The sequence below is a fragment of the Gadus chalcogrammus genome, chromosome 9 (genome assembly GCF_026213295.1).
Source record: "Gadus chalcogrammus isolate NIFS_2021 chromosome 9, NIFS_Gcha_1.0, whole genome shotgun sequence".
In the NCBI taxonomy this organism is placed as follows: domain Eukaryota; kingdom Metazoa; phylum Chordata; class Actinopteri; order Gadiformes; family Gadidae; genus Gadus; species Gadus chalcogrammus.
In genome coordinates, this window is record NC_079420.1 from 5,181,680 (window position 1) to 5,205,605 (window position 23,926).

At 46.1% G+C, this 23,926-nt stretch overlaps 1 protein-coding gene across 3 annotated transcripts in view; it reads left to right on the forward strand.

The window, feature by feature from the left end:
- Positions 1–1,833: 1,833 nt before the first annotated feature.
- The window catches only part of cat (catalase), a 39,202-nt gene continuing 17,109 nt past the window's right edge, over positions 1,834–23,926 (forward strand). The window contains exons 1-13 of one of the 3 annotated variants that reach the window (XM_056598156.1): positions 1,839–2,014; positions 2,791–2,962; positions 3,882–3,992; positions 4,391–4,521; positions 5,111–5,215; positions 6,052–6,177; positions 8,256–8,447; positions 8,748–8,900; positions 9,162–9,300; positions 9,922–10,052; positions 10,299–10,406; positions 10,624–10,707; positions 10,815–11,855. In XM_056598156.1, coding sequence (XP_056454131.1) covers positions 1,949–2,014; positions 2,791–2,962; positions 3,882–3,992; positions 4,391–4,521; positions 5,111–5,215; positions 6,052–6,177; positions 8,256–8,447; positions 8,748–8,900; positions 9,162–9,300; positions 9,922–10,052; positions 10,299–10,406; positions 10,624–10,707; positions 10,815–10,874 — 1,578 coding nt within the window. In that variant the 5' untranslated portion in view covers positions 1,839–1,948 and the 3' untranslated portion in view covers positions 10,875–11,855. Of the gene's footprint in view, positions 2,015–2,790; positions 2,963–3,881; positions 3,993–4,390; positions 4,522–5,110; positions 5,216–6,051; positions 6,178–8,255; positions 8,448–8,747; positions 8,901–9,161; positions 9,301–9,921; positions 10,053–10,298; positions 10,407–10,623; positions 10,708–10,814; positions 11,856–23,926 lie in introns of those variants that run through there. The other 2 variants (XM_056598157.1, XM_056598158.1) reach the window with 2 other exon arrangements.

Sequence of the window (23,926 nt, forward strand, 5' to 3'; positions counted from 1 at the left end):
TCCGACGTTTTATAAAACTATTTTGCAGCTGGAGGAGCGGAACTCTTTTACCAGTCAGAGCCATGGGTCTTCTGATACTGGCCACCACTACCACCATGTGGGCTTTAGACAAACTTAGACTCTTATATTTAGATATGTCTGAATTGTGTCAAATAAGACACACAGCTGAAAGTCCAACTCCTTTTCTGATTCAGAACTTCAGTCAAATTCACACTTAATAATGTGTTAGGCTTTCGCCATCTTTATCTAGGCTAAGTTATTGCGGAATATCAGAGGCTAAATCATGTTGAGCTACCCACATGCAAGCTGGTCCATGAAGATAACTCGTCCATGGCCAAGTATTGACTCATGTAATTTTCAGCCTGGCCCAAAGCGAAAGTACTTCATAAAATTGGTGACAGATTATGCGCCATTCGCTAATTCAGGACATTTCAGGAGTTACAAACATTTTGGGCCATTTCACAGTTTAGTAGACTCAGGGATGCATACAAGTAGGCCTATTAAACCAATACTGGTCCTTGAAGGATTTATCTTCATAGACCAGCTTGCATTCTGTGGGCACAGCATGAATTATGCCTCAATGAAATTGATAAAGTTTCTGAGTGAATTTGACAAAGTCCTGAATCCAAATATGGAGCTGTGTATTACTTTTTCTTACTTCAGACATTAAATCTACTTTAGGCCAGTCTCAAATATTTTAAATATCAGCCTCAACTCCGGTGCATATTGAATGCCTACCAGGATGTATGATAATTGGCTGCTATGACCCGAGGTCATAGTTGAGAGATTGTTTTTAAAAGACCTCCATGTGTTCACGATAAGAGAATGCTAGCTTGTTGATTTGTTTGTGTTTGAGTTGATTGGGTGACCGGTTAATTGATGTGTGTGTTTAATTGGCGGGAGTGATCTACTGATTGGCTTGCAAGGTGGCAGCTAAACAAGCAGCAGGTTAAAAAGAAAGCTAGTGGACCATTGGCAAAATTTTCCTGTTCATCTGCAATGGTTGTGTGTTCATGTGAGTGTGTCTTACTTCGGCTTTGCTGCGTTAAATAAATGCAAAAATAATTACTTGTAGGCTATTAGGATTTCTTTTTGGGAATCGGAGTAGCCAAGGGACGCCTTCCACGTATCTTGCCTTTTCTCCTAGTCCGACAGTAACAGTGGAAATAGTTATTTAACCCCTGAAGATCTGCTCTACGTTGCATTATTATCCACTGTTTTTAAATTAACAACCATTTTGGGGTAGGCTTGAAATCAATTGGTTTTACCCTATTTTTATACGACAGACATAGTCGTCATATTACTGACCCTAAAGGATCCGTCCTTTTTAAAAACCGTTCTGAAAAATACCTGTTCAAATACAGTTTTAGGAATAATAGGCCTATTGACGGTTAAAAGAAAGAAAAGTTTTGTTGTGAGGTAGGCTACGTAGATCGGGGCGATCTAATTGGCAAGTTATCATGGTTTATTAGGCCATAGGCTACCTCATGTGGTAGGCTAGTATGATTTAATAATCGGTGCAAGGAAGTTGTACCCGGTTCTAGTGATTTGCATTTGCTTCTTTGTCTGCAAGGATGCTGTTGTCTATTGTTTTGGGAAAGCATATAAAATACCGTAATACAAATGTAGCGGCAACTTTTCTTTTCTTTCTCGAATCAAGCCATAAGATTGGTCAAAGATTAACAAATATCCAGCGAAGGAAAGTTGAACGCCCTTTTCACCAAGAATTCCAGCGGGTCTATCAGATTTCAGTTTAATAATAAAACTAAAGTCTGATTTTGAGACCGTAGCAATCCCCCGACAGCCAATAGGAGTGGGAGTGGGCGGGGCTGGACTTTATAAAGCCAGGAAGACGACGTCCAGCGCCCTATGCCTTTAACAACAAGAAGCTGTTGTTGCTTTCCTCGTCTCGCTATCGATTCTGCAAGCACCGTTTAAACCTGCCAAGATGGCTGGGAATCGGGATAAATCTACGGACCAGATGAAGCTATGGAAGGAGAGCAGAGGGTCGCAGGTTCGTGTGTGTTCTGTGGCTATCAAAGCGTCTCTGCTGTGCAGCTAAAGATGATATCGGGGGTAGAAATGGGTGAGAGGTCGGATAAGGTCCTAAAGCATGACCCGGATCAACCCTAGTGTATATTGCTGAAGTGCATTGTAAACATGTAATAGAATATGTCATGGTTAAAACGTAAGCTAACGAACAGTTACGAAATCTATGACTGCATAAGGCATATTTACCACTTCATGTAGAATAGTAGTGTAAATAGTTAAATGCATGACTCTTTTTTTCAGTTATTCTATGCAGAAGTGGAGATTAAGTAATTGTTCAAATGCATGCTGTTCCAGTTGTGATTACATAAGCAGTAATCTCATAACTAAACAACAATCCCAAGTCCATTATCAGCAATGCTTTAAACTAACCATTGACGTTCTTGCACAACACTGTTCATGAAGGAACGTTCAAAGCTCAAATATTACGGAGTGAAGGGCCACTTGCGGTCATTGTATCCTTAGTCGTTGCAGGCTTGAGCATATGAGACTAAATCAATAGATTCAAACCGAAATATGCAAAACATTGTTGATCAACAATGCTTCACACAAACATAACCCACAAACAAGTGTGTGTGTGTGTGTGTGTGTGTGTGTGTGTGTGTGTGTGTGTAGACTTTCAGTGACTCGTTATCATTAAGCAGGATCCTTGTTTTCAGAACCTGCATGAACTTTTGGGCTCCACAGCGGCCTTGTGTCTTGAGTAACGAAATGTGTTTTTATAAACCCGTCCGTTTGCAGCGTGCGGACTGCCTGACTACGGGGGGCGGGGCGCCAGTCGGGGACAAGCTCAACTCAATGACGGCCGGGCTGAGGGGCCCCATGCTGGTCCAGGATGTGGTCTTCACCGACGAGATGGCCCACTTCGATCGGGAGCGGATCCCCGAGAGGGTGGTGCACGCCAAGGGGGCTGGTGGGTGGGGTCTTCCCTAATTCTCATATTGAAAGAAAATACATGGACGACTGCATCTCATTGGTGGACATCTGGGTCAGTCCCCGATCATGGCTGGTGACTGTGATACCCATATCAGATAAGGGCTATAATTGCTGAGTCACTGCCTCACCGTGACTAGCGGTGAGGCAGTGACTCAGACTCAACTTCACCGTTAGTCAAGGTGAAAAGAGACAATGAGGGCACACTGAATCAAAGTATGTAAATAATTCAACGCTTGTCTCCTTCGGACAGATGATAGTCCAGTGAGGTTTAGGATTTGGATTTTATGTTTATATATTTGGAGTATTGAGCATGGCTGTGTTCTCTTTACTAAATTGACTGTTGCAGAAAACAGGTCATGTAACACAACCCGTTGTGTTTGTATCACATGTTTTCTCGGAATTGTCTTCCCCTTTGCAAATTCTGTTTAGAGTCAACTCACCTTGTTTGTTCATGGGGAGCAGTGCCAGTGACGAGGTCAAAGTTTGTCAACGTTTTTTGGCATATGGGATTGCAAACATACAAACAACAATTTGCTAATCTGAGACCTGACAAAACGAGTGTTTGGCGTTGAATGATGTGCAGTATAACATTAGTTATTATGACTAGGCAAGGGTCATCTATGTAGTAAAAAATAAAACACAAATAGCAGGGATGATAAATTATTAAACAAAAATTCAGGTAGCAAGGTTTAACACGGGGTTCAATAAACTGTATATCTAGATTGGTGCTCCTTCCTTAGTTGAATAGCTTCCTCTTTGGTGTCATTCTCTGAAGTTAAAGGTTTGCTTCATAACCAAACTTCCCATGCTCAGATGAGTTTCCTATTAGAAACATTGGACCAGACGGTAGACCAAGTGTTTGGTTGCTTTAAATCTTGTTTTTTTCCACTCCACAGGGGCGTTTGGTTACTTGGAGGTGACCCATGACATCACACGCTACTGCAAAGCCAAGTTGTTTGAGCACGTTGGCAAAAAGACACCGATTGCTATTCGCTTCTCCACCGTGGGTAAGACACATTGGGGACAGCTTTATCTTTCTACTACAGAGGGACACTCCCATTTGGGTTGGTAGGAGGGGAAATACATTTTTATTACATTTTTAACCAAAAAAATAAAAGATGGATAAATGTTTTCGTGGTAGGAGGGTCTATCATCACCGATATTCACCACTAGTTAATGGTTTTATAATATTTATTAACTTTGCTATTTGTAAACAAAATAACCTGTTTTCCCATGTCGTTTTTATACATATGCTAAACGACCCTTCGGATATTCAGAAATGTTGATGAATTTATTTAAAGATATCTGTACTGGCATCAGCTGGAACATTTCCTATCTGAAATCTTCCAGGAAATTGTCTTGTCGGTTCCCTAACACAGACCCTTTTTGTTTATGCAAACCCCAGCCGGGGAGTCTGGCTCTGCCGATACGGTGCGTGATCCCAGGGGGTTTGCGGTGAAGTTCTACACCGAGGAGGGCAACTGGGACCTGACGGGAAACAACACCCCCATCTTCTTCATAAGAGACGCCCTCTTGGTTAGTCCTGGAGCGCATTACCTTTGTTTATGCTGCAGGTGGCGCCAAAGACGATGTTATCCAACGACCACACGTCCTCTAATTTGGCAAAAACTACATCCAATGTACGATGGACTAGCCTGGCTCCGCAGGCTCCCTAGTACTGAATTTCCCTTCAGTACTAGGTCTGGACCTGCTGTATGTAATTTGGTTTTCTTGTGCCGCCACAGCGGCCACCAATCAGCGAACAGAGGGCGTGTCTGAGAACAATGACGATGAAGTCGCAGTCACGCCAGTTTGAGTTGTTGTTGTAGGTCGGTAGTTGATTTACAATGTGCAATTTTTCCCTGATAAATTAAATTCGACGAACAAAACCTGCAGCTGTCGTTGACGGACATTTTCGTGCAAGGTGTTTGGTTTGTGTACAACCTGCGCGTGATTCCCGGCGCATGACATACGTCACAACAATGAAGTGAAGTACGAGAGTCTGGTAGAACCAGGCTACCGATGGACCTGGAATACAAACAAAAGCATGGATCAGGGATTACTCCCTTTAGGTCTTTGTGCTGAACTGCAGCTCTCTGATGTAACGCTCTGTCTTTCTCTGTAGTTCCCGTCGTTTATCCACTCCCAGAAGCGTAACCCGCAGACCCACATGAAAGACCCCGACATGGTGTGGGACTTCTGGAGCCTCCGGCCTGAGGCGCTGCATCAGGTGAGGCCCTGAGGTGGATCCACATCTCCGTCCCCTGAGCTCTGCTTCTCCCCACCACAACGATGGTTGCGCAAACATTACGAGCGCCTGTGTCCTTCAACTTGCTCAGGCTTGGATACCATTCACTATTGTTGTACCAGGGGTTCTCAAAGTTTTGACAGCTGAGGGCCAATTTAGGAACCCAAAATTTGACTGAGGGCCGCCAAAGGAAAAAATAATTGGCGGGAAACGCCGTCAGCATCCAAGTGGTGAAAAAAAACTGGGAGTCCTCACTCTGGGAGTGAGGTCAAGTGAGGACTTAATCACGAAACTGAGGTTCATCCTTTCAAAGTAATGTACAGTCGGATTAAAACTAACAAATGTAACAGGATTTAATTTAAAGCGAGAATCGACTTTTCTCTTTATATTTATTTATTTTTTGTTTAAATTAATGTATAAAAAAAAGAAAAAAAAGGGTTAGGCATAATTTAGTCATATAGCTGATGACTGTCTCGCAGTGAGTTACTTTGGATGTTAAGGGAGAAATCAATTAGTGAGTATTGTTGTTTTTTTTCTTATCTGCAATGCTAAAAACACAATCACATTTATAATAATGTTGGACACAAATGGCCCTTTAGAACCTAAACCTCAACTTAAACCCACCAAAACTATAAAATAGCACAAGAAATTGGGCGTGTTTTGGGCGATCATGTGAAGGCTCAGAAAGTATTCGCGTACAAACTAACATTTTCAGTTCCCCCAAAGGCCTATTTCTCTTTTATTTTTATTTTATTGATGCTAAATTGCTAAGTGGTTCCCTGCATGCAAACTCTTTCTCATTGGCTGTTCTTCCGAAGGTGTCCTTCCTGTTCAGCGACCGTGGCCTGCCGGACGGCCACCGCCACATGAACGGCTACGGCTCGCACACCTTCAAGCTGCTCAACGCCGAGGGCCATCCCGTCTATTGCAAGTTCCACTTCAAGGTCAGAGTCGTAGCGCTGTTGTCGGTGCTCTTTATCTTTAAAGCCGCTGAACCTAACATTTTTGCGACTTTTAAAGAAGATGAGAGCACCCAGAGTTTGGTGCCAACAGCCAATGAAAACTCTTTTATCGTGTCAGATGATCATCACACATTCTGACATGATATATCCATAATAAATCAAGCTATAGTTTTAACACTGATGGCACAAGGTGGCACCAAAGAGCTTAATTCATTTATTTTCCTTGAATCAAATGGAGAACGGGCTCACCAAAGGCTCATTGGATCAAGAATAGCATTGGATTTTGAATAGAGTGTGACATGATCTATGGATCATTACCTTCACTTGCCAAACTTTTCCCTCAAGCTTATCAATAATCAGGTACACACTGATGGCTTTCTTTTCTCCGGGACAACCATTATGATATAAAGAAGCCTGCCAGCGTCGTTAAAGAAATCCACAAAACACTTCTGAATTTTTCTATTGAGGGAAAAGTTATACGAAATTAGATGCAAAGGTTGTTGCAATGACACTTGATTTGACCGAGAAAACTAGCAAGTAATTTTTTTGGGAGCAAACTATTTGATCGTGTTAGATGAGTCAGATTTTACCACTTACCACTTGATTTGATCTACCGAGAAAACTAGCAAGCAATTTTTCCGGAAGCGAACTATTTGATCGTGTTAGATGATTCCGATTTTTTTGGGGGATTGCTTCATGTTACTGTCAAGTTGCGTTTGGCTTGTGGCATGCAACCTGCAACTAGCTGCGGCAAAGTTTAACTTTAAATCCTGAATCCTCTCTCAGCCCACCTCTGCGGCTCTGGCAACCTCAACACACACACAAACGAGTCGATACTTGCTACGGTATCCATTTGCTCATACTTTCCTCATTCCCTGCCATTTCACCGGGGTAAAAGAAAACAACGTAAAAGATGAGCTGTTGTTCAGGCTTTTGTTTAGGGCTGCTGGGTACTTTGTAATATTGCTGTTGTGTAGAAGCATTAACCAAATGATGGCTTTGTAAAGAGGAGTGCTGATCCCTGACCCGCTTTACTCTGATAGAAACATGTGACTCGTACCGGTGACCACATCTTTTGTTCCCTGCATCACATCGCTGTAGCCTATTTCACAGCATGAATACCTGTTGAATATCCACCATCTTCAAACTAAATAATTTGCTCTTGAGTTGTTGGATTATTTGTAGAGACCACCACAGGAGAGCTATGCTGCTATAAATGTCACTTTTCATTGTAAAAAAAGGGGGAAGATCCCCACCTACCCATGCCAGACTTTAGAACGATCCTATTTCAGTCTCCAAAACATGCAAATGACTTTCTTTGGATTCCTTAATTATTCATCCTCCTACTTTAATAAAAATGAATTCATAAGATGTTGGAAAAACGTTGAATGGATAGAGCAACGTCTGTATTTTGAACCGTGTTGAATCATACCGTCTGTATTTCAAAATACCCTGCCGCCCAAGCTTACTCAAGACCAACCTGCCACACGCTGGCCTCACCAATTGACTTACTGCATTTAATATTGATTCACTTAATTTATTTTGTACTAACCTTTTACTCAGTGTGCATACATGTAAAGCGTCCTTGAATCGGAGAAAATTGATATTGTTATAATTTTTTAGCTGGAAAGACATTTGAAATGACGATACGCTAAGCGTATTGTCATTTCTTGAAACATCTTGAAACTCTCACAGAGAAGGTTTCGCAAGAGGCTTGCGAATCCTTTTCTGTGGGCGTTTCAATATGTAGTCACCTTTTAGTTTTCGGTCTAGCTTTTGCATTTTGAACCACAGGGGCTTTAGGGTAAAGATGTGGTCAGGATAGCAAAGCAATCACTGAATTAAAAAAAGAGAAAAATCTTAAAATTAACTTTATTCATCCCAGGTGGGTGTCAAAGCAGAAGTAGAGGATGGCTATAAGAAGTACACATTTAAAATGAGGTCTGCAATTTTTTTTAAATAAAAAAAACATTTCGGCAGAAAACGACAACGGTGGTATGGTTCACTGTATGTGCAACAGGATGGGCTGCGTGTCTAAAGTCTCCTCACTGTCCATCCAGACGGACCAGGGAATCAAGAACTTGACCGTGGAAGAGGCCGACCGGCTGGCCGCCTCCAACCCCGACTACGCCATCGGAGACCTCTTCAACGCCATCGCCAACGGAAACTTCCCTTCCTGGAGCTTCTTCATCCAGGTCATGACCTTTGAGCAGGCCGAGAAGTTCAGGTTCAACCCCTTCGATCTGACCAAGGTAAAAGGTTGTTTCTATATTCAGGAATGTTTTTAACTGATCGTCACCAAACATCATCCGTCATCAAGGACGACGTTAAAGTAGGGTTTCCCAACGTGTGTGTGTGTGTGTGTGTGTGTGTGTGTGTGTGTGTGTGTGTGTGTGTGTGTGTGTGTGTGTGTGTGTGTGTGTGTGTGTGTGTGTGTGTGTGTGTGTGTGTGTGTGTGTGTGTGTCACCATTTCAAAAAAATAAAAGGGTTGGGGAACCCCTTTGTTGTTGAGGAGGAGGAGGTCACTTCCCAATCTGTCTGCCTCCCACAGGTGTGGTCCCATAAAGAATACCCACTGATCCCGGTGGGCAAACTGGTGCTGAACAGGAACCCCACCAACTACTTTGCCGAGGTGGAGCAGCTGGCCTTTGACCCCAGCAACATGCCCCCAGGGGTGGAGCCCAGCCCGGACAAGATGCTGCAGGTAAACCACCCGGATGTCTCACACACGCATAAGTCACGCACAACGTTGGCAGGGGGGGGGGTTCGACTCCCCGCCGAAAGCCACTGGGTTCAATCCCCAATGTCCACAGCCTAACCTCCAAGTGTCCTACCTTAGTGTCCAGCCGTAACCTGTGTTCCACAGGGGGGTCCGGATAAAAGGCATCTGGGAGATGACTGAGTAGAAATGGTCATTTATTGTGCCAACGCGTGACATGACCTGTCCCCCGGCCTGTGTCCCTAGGGCCGCCTGTTCTCGTACCCGGACACCCACCGGCACCGCCTGGGGGCCAACTACCTTCAGATCCCCGTCAACTGTCCCTACAAGACCCGCGTGTCCAACTACCAAAGGGACGGCCCCATGTGCATGTCCGATAACCAGGGTGGGACTGCGTATTATTATTATTATTATTATTATTCATTATTATTATGCCTTGTCTATTTTAGCGTCGGTGGTGAAGGGGCCAATGAAAATGAAATGATGAATACTTATGTTTAATAAATGCTAAATTGTTGAGCAGGTCTACTACACAGTAGACCTGTACCCGAATGCCCATTGGATATTTAAAGGGCTCCATTTGGCTCACAGGGCTATTATACTTTCTTAAAGGGGCCCTCCAACGATTTAATATATTGAGACTCCCTTTTGGGTAACGGGAAAGAGTTGTGTGACAAGATGCCACCAGTGACATGTTTTGCATCTCTTTGCTACATGGTTGGCCTAATGAACCCTGTTGCCTCGTTAATTTGGTGTAGCAAGCAGTGCCCTACATCCACAGTGGTCTTGTGTTTTTTTGTGTTTGTCGCCAAAAACAGCTTGCAGTCAAAACCCTCAATGAAGACATGGCAAAGTGATGTAAACGTGTCATTGGTGGCACGGAGAATAAACAGCATCTATTTACAGATGATAATGGAGGGTTGCCCCAAATTGTTTAAAAACTGTAGATTGAACACATAACAAATATTTGGAGTGCCCTTTTTAATCTGACCGATGTGTTTTCAAGGCGGAGCTCCAAACTACTTCCCCAACAGCTTCAGTGCCCCTGACTGCCAGCCTTGCTTCCTGGAGTCAAAGTTCAAGGTGTCCCCAGACGTAACACGCTACAACAGCGCCAACGATGACAATTACACGCAGGTGTGTGTGTGTGTGTGTGTGTGTGTGTGTGTGTGTGTGTGTGTGTGTGTGTGTGTGTGTGTGTGTGTGTGTGTGTGTGTGTGTGTGTGTGTGTGTGTGTGTGTGTGTGTGTGTGTGTGTGTGTGTGTGTGTGTGTGATACACCCTGTGTGTGTGTGTGTGTGTGTGATATTCATCGTGTGTGTGTGGTTGTGTGATACTTGTGTGTGCGTGAGGTACCTAAGTGCTGTGTGCTTGGGTGTGGCAGGCGGGGACCTTCTACAGCGAGGTTCTGAGTGAGGAGGAGCGACGGAGACTTTGTCAGAACCTGGCCGGAGCCCTCAAGGGAGCCCAGGTCTTCATCCAGGAACGCATGGTGGGGCCACACATACTTTAGTCCCACTTCACCTTCCTGTTTCAGGACAGATTTCAACCCCAAGGTTCACCTTGCAGTCCCATTTCTTGCAATGCTAAAACGATCAATCAATGGGGTGCATCTCCATCAGCCCACAAATATTTTAGTGCCATGCCTACCCACATGGAGCAATTGATCAAGAACACTAGTGAGTTGGGTCCCATCTTCCCCTGAACAGGTACAGCACCTGATGGCTATCCATCCCGACTACGGAAAGCAGGTCCAGAGCCTGCTCACCAAGCACAATGCCGAGGCTCAGAAGGTAGGCAGTATTTTTATTAATTAATTTTTATATATATATACTGCATATATCTATATGTTTTTTTTCTTTTGTCCATGACATTTTGTTCCTTGGTCTTGTTCTTCCAGAACTCCAATGTGCACGTCTACACCCGTCCTACAGCCATTAATGCCTCCGCAAAAATGTGAGGTCATATATCTTGACCAGGTAGCACGCCCAAGATGGCTTCCGCAGTAACTGATTTCCACCAGTTTAAAAATATATATCTTGTACTAATAATAATGTAACCAATCTGGGCTTAATATCAATTCTATTCTAGCATTTCAATGAAAAGGAATAGCTTCTTAACAGATATTCCAAATAAAAAACAATGATTATATGAAGACTTTCTGCATTTTGTGCAGTCAAACTATATCCAATCCCTGGTAAGCAGCCAGTCTTCATGTATTACAACAGAGATATCAGTCTAAAGTTATATATTTAAAATGTCTAAACACAATTGTATCACTTAGCCAAATACTATGTATAATACATTTGCTACTATGTATTTCAATTGCTTGGTTTATACACTGGATGCATTGTTAAACCTGTACTAAAATGAATTGATTAGTCTATATGATGGGGTTAAGCTCTTGAAACCTGATCAAAACTGTCAAAGAAAAATCGAAGAATATTTTGTAATAATTTTCTACTTGTATGCCCTTATTATTGCCTGTTTGTTTTACATTATTTTGCTCTGTGCAAGGAAAATCTGACATTAAAGCAGTGCCTTTTACTGTAGCTCTACATTTTGAAGAGCTGATGAGGGGCTTATGCTAGTCTGGGTGCGTTTTGCTTTGGTCTCATGCGTTCCTTTGACTGCTGGCTATTGCTATAGATCACAATGAAGGAGAACTATGAGGCTCAATCACAACACTATTTTATGAGAAAGTGGGGTGAGCCAAAATAGCTGATAACCGCTTTGAAAATATATGATTGCAAACAAACATAATTGAGACAATTCTCATGTTCTTCTCTCTAATGGTTGGTATAACTTGTACTGTGGATGGAAAGTTACAATAAACCGTTTGAAGGGAAGTAGAAGGGACGTCAGTTTTTGTAGCTTTGTGGTTTTTGGTTAGGTTTCTTTCGATTTTATCTGGGCTAAAAAATAAGTCAGAACGGCAGACCAACAAGGAGATTCAATTGTACAGCCAAAGTCGCAATAACTTTTAGTCAATGTTATTTACGGTAATCAAACAAACTTATCAAACCAAAATGACATTATTTCATGATTACTGAATCCATTACTAACATTAAACCTAAAAGTTCATACTTCTATGCTTCAATAATGGATATGCTTTTTTTCTGTTTATTTTATAAAATGTAGGGAAATAAATATTGGTGCAAAACCACAACAAGAACAGTTTGAAAGCCAGGAATGACCAATCTATTGCACTTAATTCTTTTGGGTTTTATGATGCGTGACGTGGACATGGGTGGGTGTTTTTCTTCTCCAAAAGGACATGATAAAAGCACACTGCTTCTTGCGCTGGCCTACTTTACTTCATAAAGAGGAGATACTGACAGCACGGCCATCAGCCCCGCAACTGCAAGAAATGCAATATAACAGGTATATCATCGTTTTTAATGTATTTATATATATGTTTTGTTTTTTTCCCAACCATCTAATGTTGATTGCAGTTATCCCTGTAGATATGTGGTCAAAAACGTATACTTATTAAATTAAAATGTAAAAGTCTATACAGATGTTTTGTGAAAATTCTATTTGTGGGCTGTGAATTCTTTATTCATCTTTCAATTCATCAAGAATACAATTGAGTTTACTTTCCAATATAAGACACTTCCATTGTTCTGTGTTGGTCCAGGGACCCAGACACTGTTGTGACCATCGTCAACCCTGTGGAGCATCCCAGAGACTATGTGGTATGGTCCATCTGCAGCTTCTTCCACGCAAACCCCTTTTGCCTCGGACTGGCGGCGCTGATCTTCTCAATCAAGGTAGGCCTTTGCTTTGTTACGCTTTAAAGGTGCGGTAGATACGATTTAAGAAATATACTTTGATTGCAATACGTTAGAAATGTTATGTTTTAAAGGTTAATGTTTACGAGCGAAATGCTCAGTGACAAAGTCTGTTCTGTCTGACTACGCGCCTTGCTATATCATTTAGTTTTGAGGACGCTCCCAGTGCATTTCAAACCATTCAAGAAATATGTCATGCCTGTCAACCTCAAACGATAGTTACGTATGTAACTACGGTTCTATGAATCCTGGATGACCGCCAGAGGCGGTGCTTCAAGCACTGGATTTATCCGTCTCTCGCATGCGCAGTTCGAGTACCTAATGTCAACAAAGTCACCTGTGACCCCTGATGAGCTCCGGACAGCCTATATCTTCCGGTGACATCAGAGGATCTGTTCCTGCAGAATCTTCTCGCGAGTACACAAGGATTCTGAGTGACAGAGCGCTCTGGCGGTCATCCAGGATTCATAGAACCGTAGTTACATACGTAACTATCGTTCTATTTCATCCTTACTGACCGCCAGAGGCGGTGCTTCAAGCACTGGATGGCTCCTACCAACAAGGTCACGAGGAACTCCAACACCTACCTCATTAAGAGGGAACGGCAGAGTCGGGCAACAGGACCACGGCCAACGGATGGGGAGTGGCAACGTTCACCCGGTAGAACCTGGAGAAGGTACATGGTGATGTCCATGATGCTGCATCACAGATGTCTTCCAGGGGCACGCCCCGCAGGGCAGCCCATGACGTTGAGACAGCCCTGGTAGAGTGGCACCTGACCCCGGATGGCAGGGGGTGACCACCTCCTTTATAGGCATGGGTGATGACGTCCACAACCCAATGAGACAACCGCTGCTTGGAGAGAGCACAGCCCCTCCTAGGACCACCATAGCAGAGGAAGAGCTGGTCCGAGCGTCTAATGCCTGCGGTCGCAGCTACGTACGCTCTCAGAGCTCGCACAGGACACAGCAGTTTGAACCTGTCCTCCCCTTCCGAGGCGACAAATTGTGCCAGGCGGACAGGTCGGTTGAGGTTTGATGATGACAGAACCTTCGGGAGGAAAGCTGGATTCGGCCACAGGGTAACCCCTGAGCCATCCGAGTTCCACCTCAGACATGAGTCACTCACGGACAGAGCATGAAGCTCCCCGACGCGCTTCGCTGACGCGATGGCGAGGAGAAAGGCAGTCTTAGTGGAGACCCACTTCAGCTCCACCTGAGCCAGGGGTTCAAAAGGAGGCAAGCATAAGGCATTGAGCACCAGGTGCAGATCCCATGCTGGGGCACGCTGTGCTCGTGGGGGTCGTAACCGCAACGCCCCCTTCAAAAAAAGGGACACCAATCTGTGGCCCCCCACTGTGTCATTGTCTACCCGAGCATGTCTCGAGGAGATGGCTGCCACGTATACCCTCAGTAGCTGGGGCCCGGCCGCCATCCAGGAGTGACTGGAGGAACTCCAAAATCATTGGAACTGAACAATGCACAGGGTCCTCAGCCCTGTCTGAACACCATGCCGTAAATAGCTGCCACCTATTCTCATACTGCGCCCGGGTAGAAGGCGCCCTGGCGTTCAGTATGGTATTGCAGACACCGTCTGAGCACTCCGTCAGCAGCGGGTTGGGCCCTGCAACGGCCAGACCCATAGCTGTAGGCAACGAGGGTCGGGATGCCAGATCTTGCCCTGTAACTGTGACAGGAGATCCTTTCTGTCGGGAAGGCGCTGTGGTGAACTGCTGCAGAGCCTGCGCAGCAGTGGAAACCATGTTCTCCCTGGCCAGAAGGGGGCTACCAACAGCAGTCTGTGACCCTGCTGGAGGACCCTCTGTAGCGTCGGAAAAATCAGAGGGATTGGTGGAAAGGCATAGAGGGGACCCTCTGGCCAATCGTGGGCGAGAGCATCCTGACCCAGAGGGCTGCTCTCCTCTGTCCAGGAGAACCACAGGGGGCAATGGGTCGACTCCTTTGTGGCAAAGAGATCCACCTCTGCCCTGCCGAAGACGTCCCAGATGTTGAGGATAACCTCCGGATGAAGCCGCCACTCCCCCGGCGGCGGCTTGCAACGGGAGAGTGAGTCTGCAGCCTGATTCTGTACCCCAGGCAGATACATTGCTCTCAGGCTGGCCAGGCGTGGTGCTGCCCACAACAGGAGGTCCCGGGATGCCTGCAACAGCCGTGAAGACCTGGTGCCTCCCTGGTGGTTTATGTGAGAGACGGCCGAGACATTGTCCGACCGCACGAGCACATGCCGGCCGCCCAGGAAGGGAAGAAATGACTGCAGTGCGCTGTGCACAGCCCGCAGCTCCAGAACATTGATATGCTCTGAGCGGAACTGAACGGGCCACAGCCCCTGAGCTGTCCGGTTCTGCCACACAGCACCCCACCCCGAGAGGGAGGCATCTGTTGTGACGGTTTCCCGACGGGATGCAATGGAACCCATGGGCATGCCCTGGAGAAGAAACGATCTTTCCCTCCACGGAGCCAGAGCAAGTAGGCAGCAGCGTGACACCTTGAGTCCCCTGTGCCGATGCCACCTGACATCCAGATGAAAGCTGTACAGCCACCTCTGGAGGGGGCGTAGCGACAGCAGTCCTAGAGGAACCACTGTAGCGGCAGCCGACAGTTTCCCTAAGAGGCGCAAAAACTCCACATAGCGCAACAGCCTGCCTTCCCGAAACAGGAGAAGGAGGCGGAGGATGCCGTCCACCCGCTGTGGCGACGGACAGGCCTTCATGGCGACTGCGTCGAGAGACACACCGAGAAAGACTATGCTCTGCGATGGCACCAGGCAACTCTTCATGAGATTCACCCGGAGACCCAGACGGGCCACATGGGAGAGAAGAAGTGTCGTGTCCAGGGCCACCTGAGACTGGGATGGTGCACAGATGAGCCAGTCGTCCAGATATGGCAGAATCTTCATGCCCCGTGACTGTAGGGGTGAGAGGGCTGCTGCCACACACCTGGTGAACACCCGTGGGGAAAGGGGGAGGCCAAACGGGAGCACCCTGAACTGAAAACGACGCCCCCGGAAAGCAAACCGCAGAAACTGTCTGTGGTGCGGTGCTATGGGAACGTGAAAGTAGGCATCCTTCAGGTCTACTAATGTAAACCACTCCCCCCTGGCAACAGTACGCAGAACCTCTGCGGTGCTCAGCATGTGGAACCTCAGGATCTTCAGGAACCTGTTTAGGCCCCTCAAGTCGAGGATAGGACGCAGTCCGCCGTCTTTCTTTGCTACCAGAAAATAAGTCGAGTAGAACCCCCCGGGTTGCAACCGGGGATCTACTGGCTCGATGGCACCCTTGTCCAGGAGGGCGGAAAGCTCCTGGGCGAGGGCTTGGGCTTTGGCCGGGTCGTGTATGATGGTCATCTTGACCCGGCCATAGGCTGGGGGCCGGCGTCGGAACTGAAGTTTGTACCCATGGGTCAAGGTGGAAAGCACCCACGGGTCCCTGGTGGAAGCAGCCCAATAGCTGAGTTGCTGCTGGGAAAAACATCCGACGACCGGCCCCTGACCCTCAGCGCCGGGTCCCCCGACCTCTAAAGGTCCTGGGGGAACGACGGGCAGCATATGGGACCTGAGGCTGCCCCGAGGGCAGCCGCTCAGGGGCCCGAAAGGCCTGTGCCTGCTGCTGAGCAGGCTGTGGACGTGGGCGCTGAGACCTAAGGTAGCCACTGGGGTGAGCCTGTGGGTGATAGCTACGCTGTGGGGCAGCTGAAGAACCTCTAGGCCTGCTAGGAGGAGGCACACTCCTTTGAAGCACAGATAGATGCTCGCGAGTCTTCCTGGCCTGGACTGTTCGCTCAAGCGCCTCTAGAGCTGCAGAGCCAAACAGCTCCCCAGGTTCAACTGGAACACTGCGGAGGGTTCTCCTGCACGCCTCAGTAAGAGGAGACTGTGCCAACCAAACCTGGCGGCGAGCCTGGACGAGAGTGGACATCACCCGCCCCAACTCTCTGGACATCAGTGCGAACGCCTGCAAAGAAGCGTCACTGAAATCGTGGGCCGGAGCACCCACTGCAACCTCCTGCAGGGATGCTGACAGAGCGAGCATCAGGTGGGACATAGAATTGCCTATGCGTCCCATGCGTGCCGCTGCGTCATAGGCTTTGGAGAGCAAGTCGTCCGTAACCCGACACTGGGGACGAGGACACCTCGCATCCGGTCTTAGAGCCTCATCAGGTGAGACAATTAGAGCGGCTATGGTTGGCTCAACTGCTGGCATGCGGTCCAAGCCGAACTTGGGTGCATCCTGCATGGCTGCCAGTAACCGACCGTCGGATGTTGCATGAGAGTGGGCTCTAGGATCCCTCCAGCATGCATGCAATTCCCTCAGATACTCCTCCGATGGAGGCACGGTAAAGCTGGCGGGGGCTGGGCCACGCCTGAAGAAAGCACTGGCCGGAGCCGGCTGCGCTTGTGGCACGTCTAGCTGCAGACTGGCCAGGGCCATACGAATGATGGCTCCCATTGAGTTGTCCTCAGAAGCACTAGTAGAGCTGTGGGTCGAAGGACGGGAGCACGCTGCAGAGGCACGGGAGGCTGCGTCCTGTAGGACCCCATCCGGCTCGTATTCAGCAAACTCGGCAGCCGACGCTGCCAGAGAAAGCACATCTTCCTCCGGCTCCAAGGTGGCTGCCGGAGGAGCAAGAGCACCTGGCCCCCCTGCACCAGTCCCAGCCTGAAAGGCTAGGAAGAGGCACTTCATGCTTTCGAGCTCTGCCGTCAATTGGCCTACCTTGGAGGCAAGCCCGGACTCCCTAACCTTCTTCCTAGAAGTGGGGCCTGCGGTCACCGCAGCCCGACGTTTGGAGCGACCATCCTGGGCTGGATTACGTCGCTGGGCTGGGGGCAACAGTTCGGGGGACGAAACGAGGCCCAACCGTTGTTCCACCTCAGCTAATCTAGCAACTCTAACTGCCCGAGGCATAAAAGTGCAGTTCATGCAGGGGTCATCTGAAAGACCCTCCTTCAGATGCCCGAGGCCAAGGCATGAGGGACACAAATCATGGCCATCCTCAATCTGCAGAGGAGCCATGCAGGCCGAGCATGAGTGGTCGCCAACCATGTTGACAACCAGAAAAAATAACACTGTATAAAGCAAGAAAAACAATAGACACTGGGAGAGGGGGCGAAAACACAGCCTTCACCAATGGATATACAAACAGAAAAAAGACCCAGACAAGTTAGCCTCAGCGGGAACGCTGCTACCAACTACAGTCACACCTCTGCTGGGAGCGGGAGCGAGAGCACTGCCTTCACCAGTTGAGGGTAGCGGTCAGAACGAAACGTAGATAATAATAAGTGCAGTATAAATGCCGGGAGAGGGAGCGAAAGCACAGCCTTCACCGACAAATATTGGCGGGATAACAGCCCAGACAGTTAGCCTCAGCGGGAGCACTGCTACTAACTACAAGGCTAAATATAACTATAAATGCTGGGAGCGGGAGCGAAAACACTGCCTTCACCAGTTACACAAAGCGGGCACAACCGAGTTGGCACCGAGGTTAAATGTACCTAAGCCGGGAGTGGGAGCGCACACACTGCCGTCACCAATAGCAACGATACACAACTTGAAAATTAAGTGATAAGCGCAATACAAACGCCGGGAGAAATTAAATGATAAGCGCAGTACAAACGCCGGGAGAGGGAGCGGGTACACTGCCTTCACCGAAACACGAAATTATAACAAAGTAAGCTTATCCAGCCGAGGGAGATGCGTTCCACGCAATCCGAACCTCTCGGCGGGTCCGTTGCGGCCTTTGGAGGGTGAGCAGCTCACGGCTCCGACAATATGTCGCAAGGCCACCAGCAACGAACGATCGATGATAATAATATCCAATTAGCTTTAAGCTAGCAAGGTGATACGATACCTGCGAAGCGAGAAGATGAAAAGGAACAGATCCTCTGATGTCACCGGAAGATATAGGCTGTCCGGAGCTCATCAGGGGTCACAGGTGACTTTGTTGACATTAGGTACTCGAACTGCGCATGCGAGAGACGGATAAATCCAGTGCTTGAAGCACCGCCTCTGGCGGTCAGTAAGGATGAAATAGAACACTTTCTCAATGGTGGAGCAACATAGGAAGGGAGCATACAGGGCGTTTTGAGGGGTTGATTACTTCTTTTAAATCTTGCGCTTTTCTGCTCTTTTCTTGGTGTGGCAATATGTAGTTTGTTGTCATGGTGACTGTCAGCTGTGCGGCAGTCCCAGCCAATCACGGTGGGAGACTATCTATAAAGGCGGGCGTAGAGCACATGTCGGCATCTTGCTTGCCGTAGGCTGGGTCACGTTGCGCCTGGGCGTCCATTTCCGCTTCCGTGCGGTGACAGGTGAGCTGCCGGTCACGGCTGCATCTCTCTCGCATGTTGCCCATCCAGTACTAATTTTAGTTATTGTTTTGTAAAGGCTCTTGCTTGCCGGAGGCTGGGTCACGTAGCTCCTGTGCGTCTACTTCCGCTTCTGTGCAGTGATAGGTGAGCTGCCGGTCACGGCCGCATCTCTCTTATACGTTGCCTTCCCAGTGCTAATTTTAGTTATTGTTTGTAAAGGGCTCACTTGGTTGTTGCTGCTGGCTGCGCGCTGCTGATCGATACATGGCCGATGCCGCCTACTGAACTGTCGCTTTGGTATAGCGTCCCGTTCCCTGCTCCACGCCACGTTGGCCGGGACTGCCCGATTGGGTGGCCGACAGTAGCGGCGCAGCGGCGGCCAATCCACCTATAAAAAACCACTGCTGCTTTGCTTCAACGTTATTACCGCCTTGCCAGGGCCAGCTCGGACCCGATCGCTTTGCCGTTCATTCGGCTAGCGATAGTTTGTTCCTTTTCCTGTTGTGTCGCTATCTCTTTTGTTTAGTTGGTGCAACTACATTTTAAAGTGTGTATGTTATGTTATGTAAGAGTTTTTGCTGATTTCTCCTTGTGTTTACTTATTATAGATTTTGTTTATTTAATTAATTTCTCTTTTTATTATTTTGTTTCCATTATGTTTTCTAACTGGTTGCTCTGCGATCCCCCTCAATTCAGGTGCTGAGCCTACGGTGGTGGACTGGTGTCCTGGTCACGGTGTCCCTTTTGTATTGTGTTTACAGTTGGTTTATTTTTCATTTGTTTTACGCGTGGTGTTCCTGGGACCCCCTTTCCTTTGGATGCAGGTGTTCACAGTAGGTCTCAGCACTGATTGGATCTCAGCACCCAATTTCCCTCCTTAGTGAGTAATTATTTAGTAGTCAGACATTTTGTATAAATAAAAGTATTTTTGTATGATCGAACTGCCGTCTCTGCCTCATTGCATAACGGACCTCAGTGCCTTTCCTTCATTTGTGCTAGTCCACTTAAAATAAATCTCTGGGTGAAATTCCCAGGGTGGCGTTGTCTGGCAATAATTAATGCTACCGTTACTGCCTTTAAGAAAAGGGGCATCACTCGATAGCTCGTGCTGCCACACAGGCAAGGGACATGAAGGTGACTGGAGACCTGCAGAGAGCCAGGGGATACAGCAAGTGGGCTCTGGGCCTCAACGTGGCCGCGCTGATCATTTTTGTTTTGATTGTCCTTTATTTTATTATTAATTTCAGCGTTGTCCTTGCTCTCCTTGAGAAAGAATCGTTTTGAGCACAACAACCGCAATGGATATCCTTAGGGGAGTGGCTAGGAACATGACCCTACCAAAGTCAAGAAGTTAATTGCCCCTATGCCAAAAACAATAATGAAGCTGAATTTAATTAAACTACCCAGTAATGCACTTTGTAACCATCAGCAGAGCAAAATAAATATTAGTCGTTATTTTAAGCCACCTTTCAGAAATAAGTGGATTAAAACTTTGACCCAAATGTGACCATTAAGATATGTAGACAAATGTTTAAGATGGACTGAAGCACTCACAATAATATTACTAATTAATTTATCTCTAACCACTGCGCAGTTCACTGAAGAGGATGCTCTGAAAACACAAGCAATCGCTCGACTTCGAATCCTCGTAGAAAGAGCAATAGGCAGAGTCAAGGAATACCGCATCTGGGAACGCACTGTCCTTTCACCTTGTCTGCGACAGTCAATCAGCTGTGGACCGTCTGCTGTGTGATGACCAACTTCCAGGGACCACTTGATTTAAAAGGCTACATCCCTGTTGAATAGTGTTTCTTCTCAAACATGTACCTATAAATATTAAATATAATATATAAATAAAACGAGAGGCACTGAACATTTGGAGTGTTCCCTTCATTTTTTCCGGAGCTGTAATTTTGTAAACTGAAAACATTGTATATATTGAATGACATGTATGTAATTGAATGAGAAGTCTTTAATCTATAATCAATTTTAAAGTCCAGTCAGTCCATCCTGAAAGTATTCAAAATAATGTGAATATATAATGTAGTAAATGATGTAGCCTACTCAGAAAAAGGGAATGAATTTAATCCTTTTTTTTTCTTTCAGTTCCTTTATTCATTCAGTTCATTTCACATTCATTTCACTTTCTGCTGAAGATACACATTCATATATGTACCAAAGAAGTACAAGTCTACCTTATTTTTCATCTCTTATCATTTCATCCCTCCAGACTGAGCTGACGCCAAACTGACGTTAGCATAAGCCAACCTACCTAGCGTAAGCTAGCTAGCAGACACTCACATTCGTAGTCGATATATTTCTCAAAAAATAAACAATCCCTTGTCCAGTTTGGAGCGGGCTGTTATGGAGTGTTGTTCGGTAAGTCTGTGAACTTCAGAAAACGTGACTTTGGGTACATTTACCAGGGATGTCGTGAAAGTGAACTGCCGGTCTTCCATCATCAGTTCGCCTGAGTGATTCACCGGATGTCACAGTGCACAATGAACACCGAATGCGGAAGTACTACGTATCAGCGTGATAATCCCTTTTTTATCGCGCGATTAACGCAAATCTTTTATTAAAAAAAAAATATATATATTTTTTTTTCTTTGGCTCAAAACAAAGAAGCAGTAGCCTAACTGCTATGTTCAAATGACATTTGTTCAAAGCAGTCTAAACGACTGCTTAGATTTTGATTGCACTATAGGCTCTTTTTTTGTATCTTCCTGTTTTGATCAGTATATGCCAATGTTGTTATCAATAAAAAATCATTTGCACAAGGCAAGCCGATGCACTTCACCATGTTGATAAGAGAATTAAAACGAGAAGAATTAATGGGACAAAGAAATCAAGGGATATTTAGCATAGAAAACTAATTTGCGATTAATCGCGATTAATGTGAGTTAACTATGACATTAATGCGATTAATCACGATTAAATATTTTAATCGATTGACAGCTCTATACCAACTACATGTCTGGTATCATCACCGATATTCACCACTAGTTAATGGTTACATAATATTTATTAACTTTGCTATTTGTAAACAAAATAACCTATTTTCCTATGTAGTTTTGTACATATGCTAAACAACCCTTCGGATGTTCAGAAATGTTGATGAATTTATTTAAAGATATCTGTACTGGTATCAGCTGGAACATTTCCTATCTGAAATCTTCCAGGAAATGGTCTTGTCGGTTCCCTATCACGGACCCTTTTGTTTATGTAAACCCCAGCCGGGGAGTCTGGCTCTGCCGACACGGTGCGTGATCCCAGGGGGTTTGCGGTGAAGTTCTACACCGAGGAGGGCAACTGGGACCTGACGGGAAACAACACCCCCATCTTCTTCATAAGAGACGCCCTCTTGGTTAGTCCTGTAGCGCATTACCTTGGTTTATGCTGCAGGTGACGCCAAAGACGATGTTATCCAACGACCACACGTCCTCTAATTTGGAAAAAAACTACATCCAATGTACCGATGGACCTGGAATACAAACTAAACCAAACACCACTGACAAAAGCATGGATCAGGGATTTCTCCCTTTAGGTCTTTGTGCTGAACTGCAGCTCTCTGATGTAACGCTCTGTCTTTCTCTGTAGTTCCCGTCGTTTATCCACTCCCAGAAGCGTAACCCGCAGACCCACATGAAAGACCCCGACATGGTGTGGGACTTCTGGAGCCTCCGGCCTGAGGCTCTGCATCAGGTGAGGCTTTGAGGTGGATCTACATCTCCGTCCCCTGAAATCTGCTTCTCCCCACCACAACGATGGTTGCGCAAACATCACAAGTGCCTGTGTCCTTCAACTTGCTCAGGCTTGGATACCATTCACTATTGTTGTGCCAGGGGTTCTCAAAGTTTTGACAGCTGAGGGCCAATTTAGGAACCCAAAATTTGACTGAGGGCCGCCAAAGGAAAAAATAATTGGCGGGAAACGCCGTCAGCATCCCAGTGGTGAAAAAAAACTGGGAGTCCTCACTCTGGGAGTGAGGTCAAGTGAGGACTTAATCATGAAACTGAGGTTCATCCTTTCATAGTAATGTACAGTCGGATTAAAACTAACAAATGTAACAGGATTTAATTGAAAGCGAGAGTCGACTTTTCTCTTTATATATATATTTTTTTGTTTAAATTAATGTTTAAATTAAATTAATGTTGATATAATAATAAAAAAATAAAAAAGGGTTAGGCTTTTTTTATTTTACTCACATCTATGTCAATGCGGGCCGCCAGGAATGTTTATGCGGGCCGCCATTGGCCCGCGGGCCGCACTTTGAGAACCAATGATTTAGTTTTATCTTGCAGTGAGTTGCTTTGGATGATAAGGGAGAAATCAATTAGTGAGTATTGTTGTTTTTTTTGCATCTGCAATGCTAAAAACACAATCACATTTATAATAATGTTGGACACAAATGGCCCTTTAGAACCTAAACCCCAACTTAAACCCACCAAAACTATAAAATAGCACAAGAAATTGGGCGTGTTTTGGGCGATCATGTGAAGGCTCAGAAAGTATTCGCATACAAACTAATATTTTCAGGTCCCCCATAGGCCTATTTCTTTTTATTTATTTTATTGATGCTAAATTGCTAAGTGGTTCCCTGCATACGAACTCTTTCTCATTGGCTGTTCTTCCAAAGGTGTCCTTCCTGTTCAGCGACCGTGGCCTGCCGGACGGCCACCGCCACGTGAACGGCTACGGCTCGCACACCTTCAAGCTGCTCAACGCCGAGGGCCATCCCGTCTATTGCAAGTTCCACTTCAAGGTCAGAGTCGTAGCGCTGTTGTCGGTGCTCTTTAAAGCCGCTGAACCTAACATTTTTGCGACTTTTAAAGAAGATGAGAGCACCCAGAGTTTGGTGCCAACAGGCAATGAAAACTATTTTGTG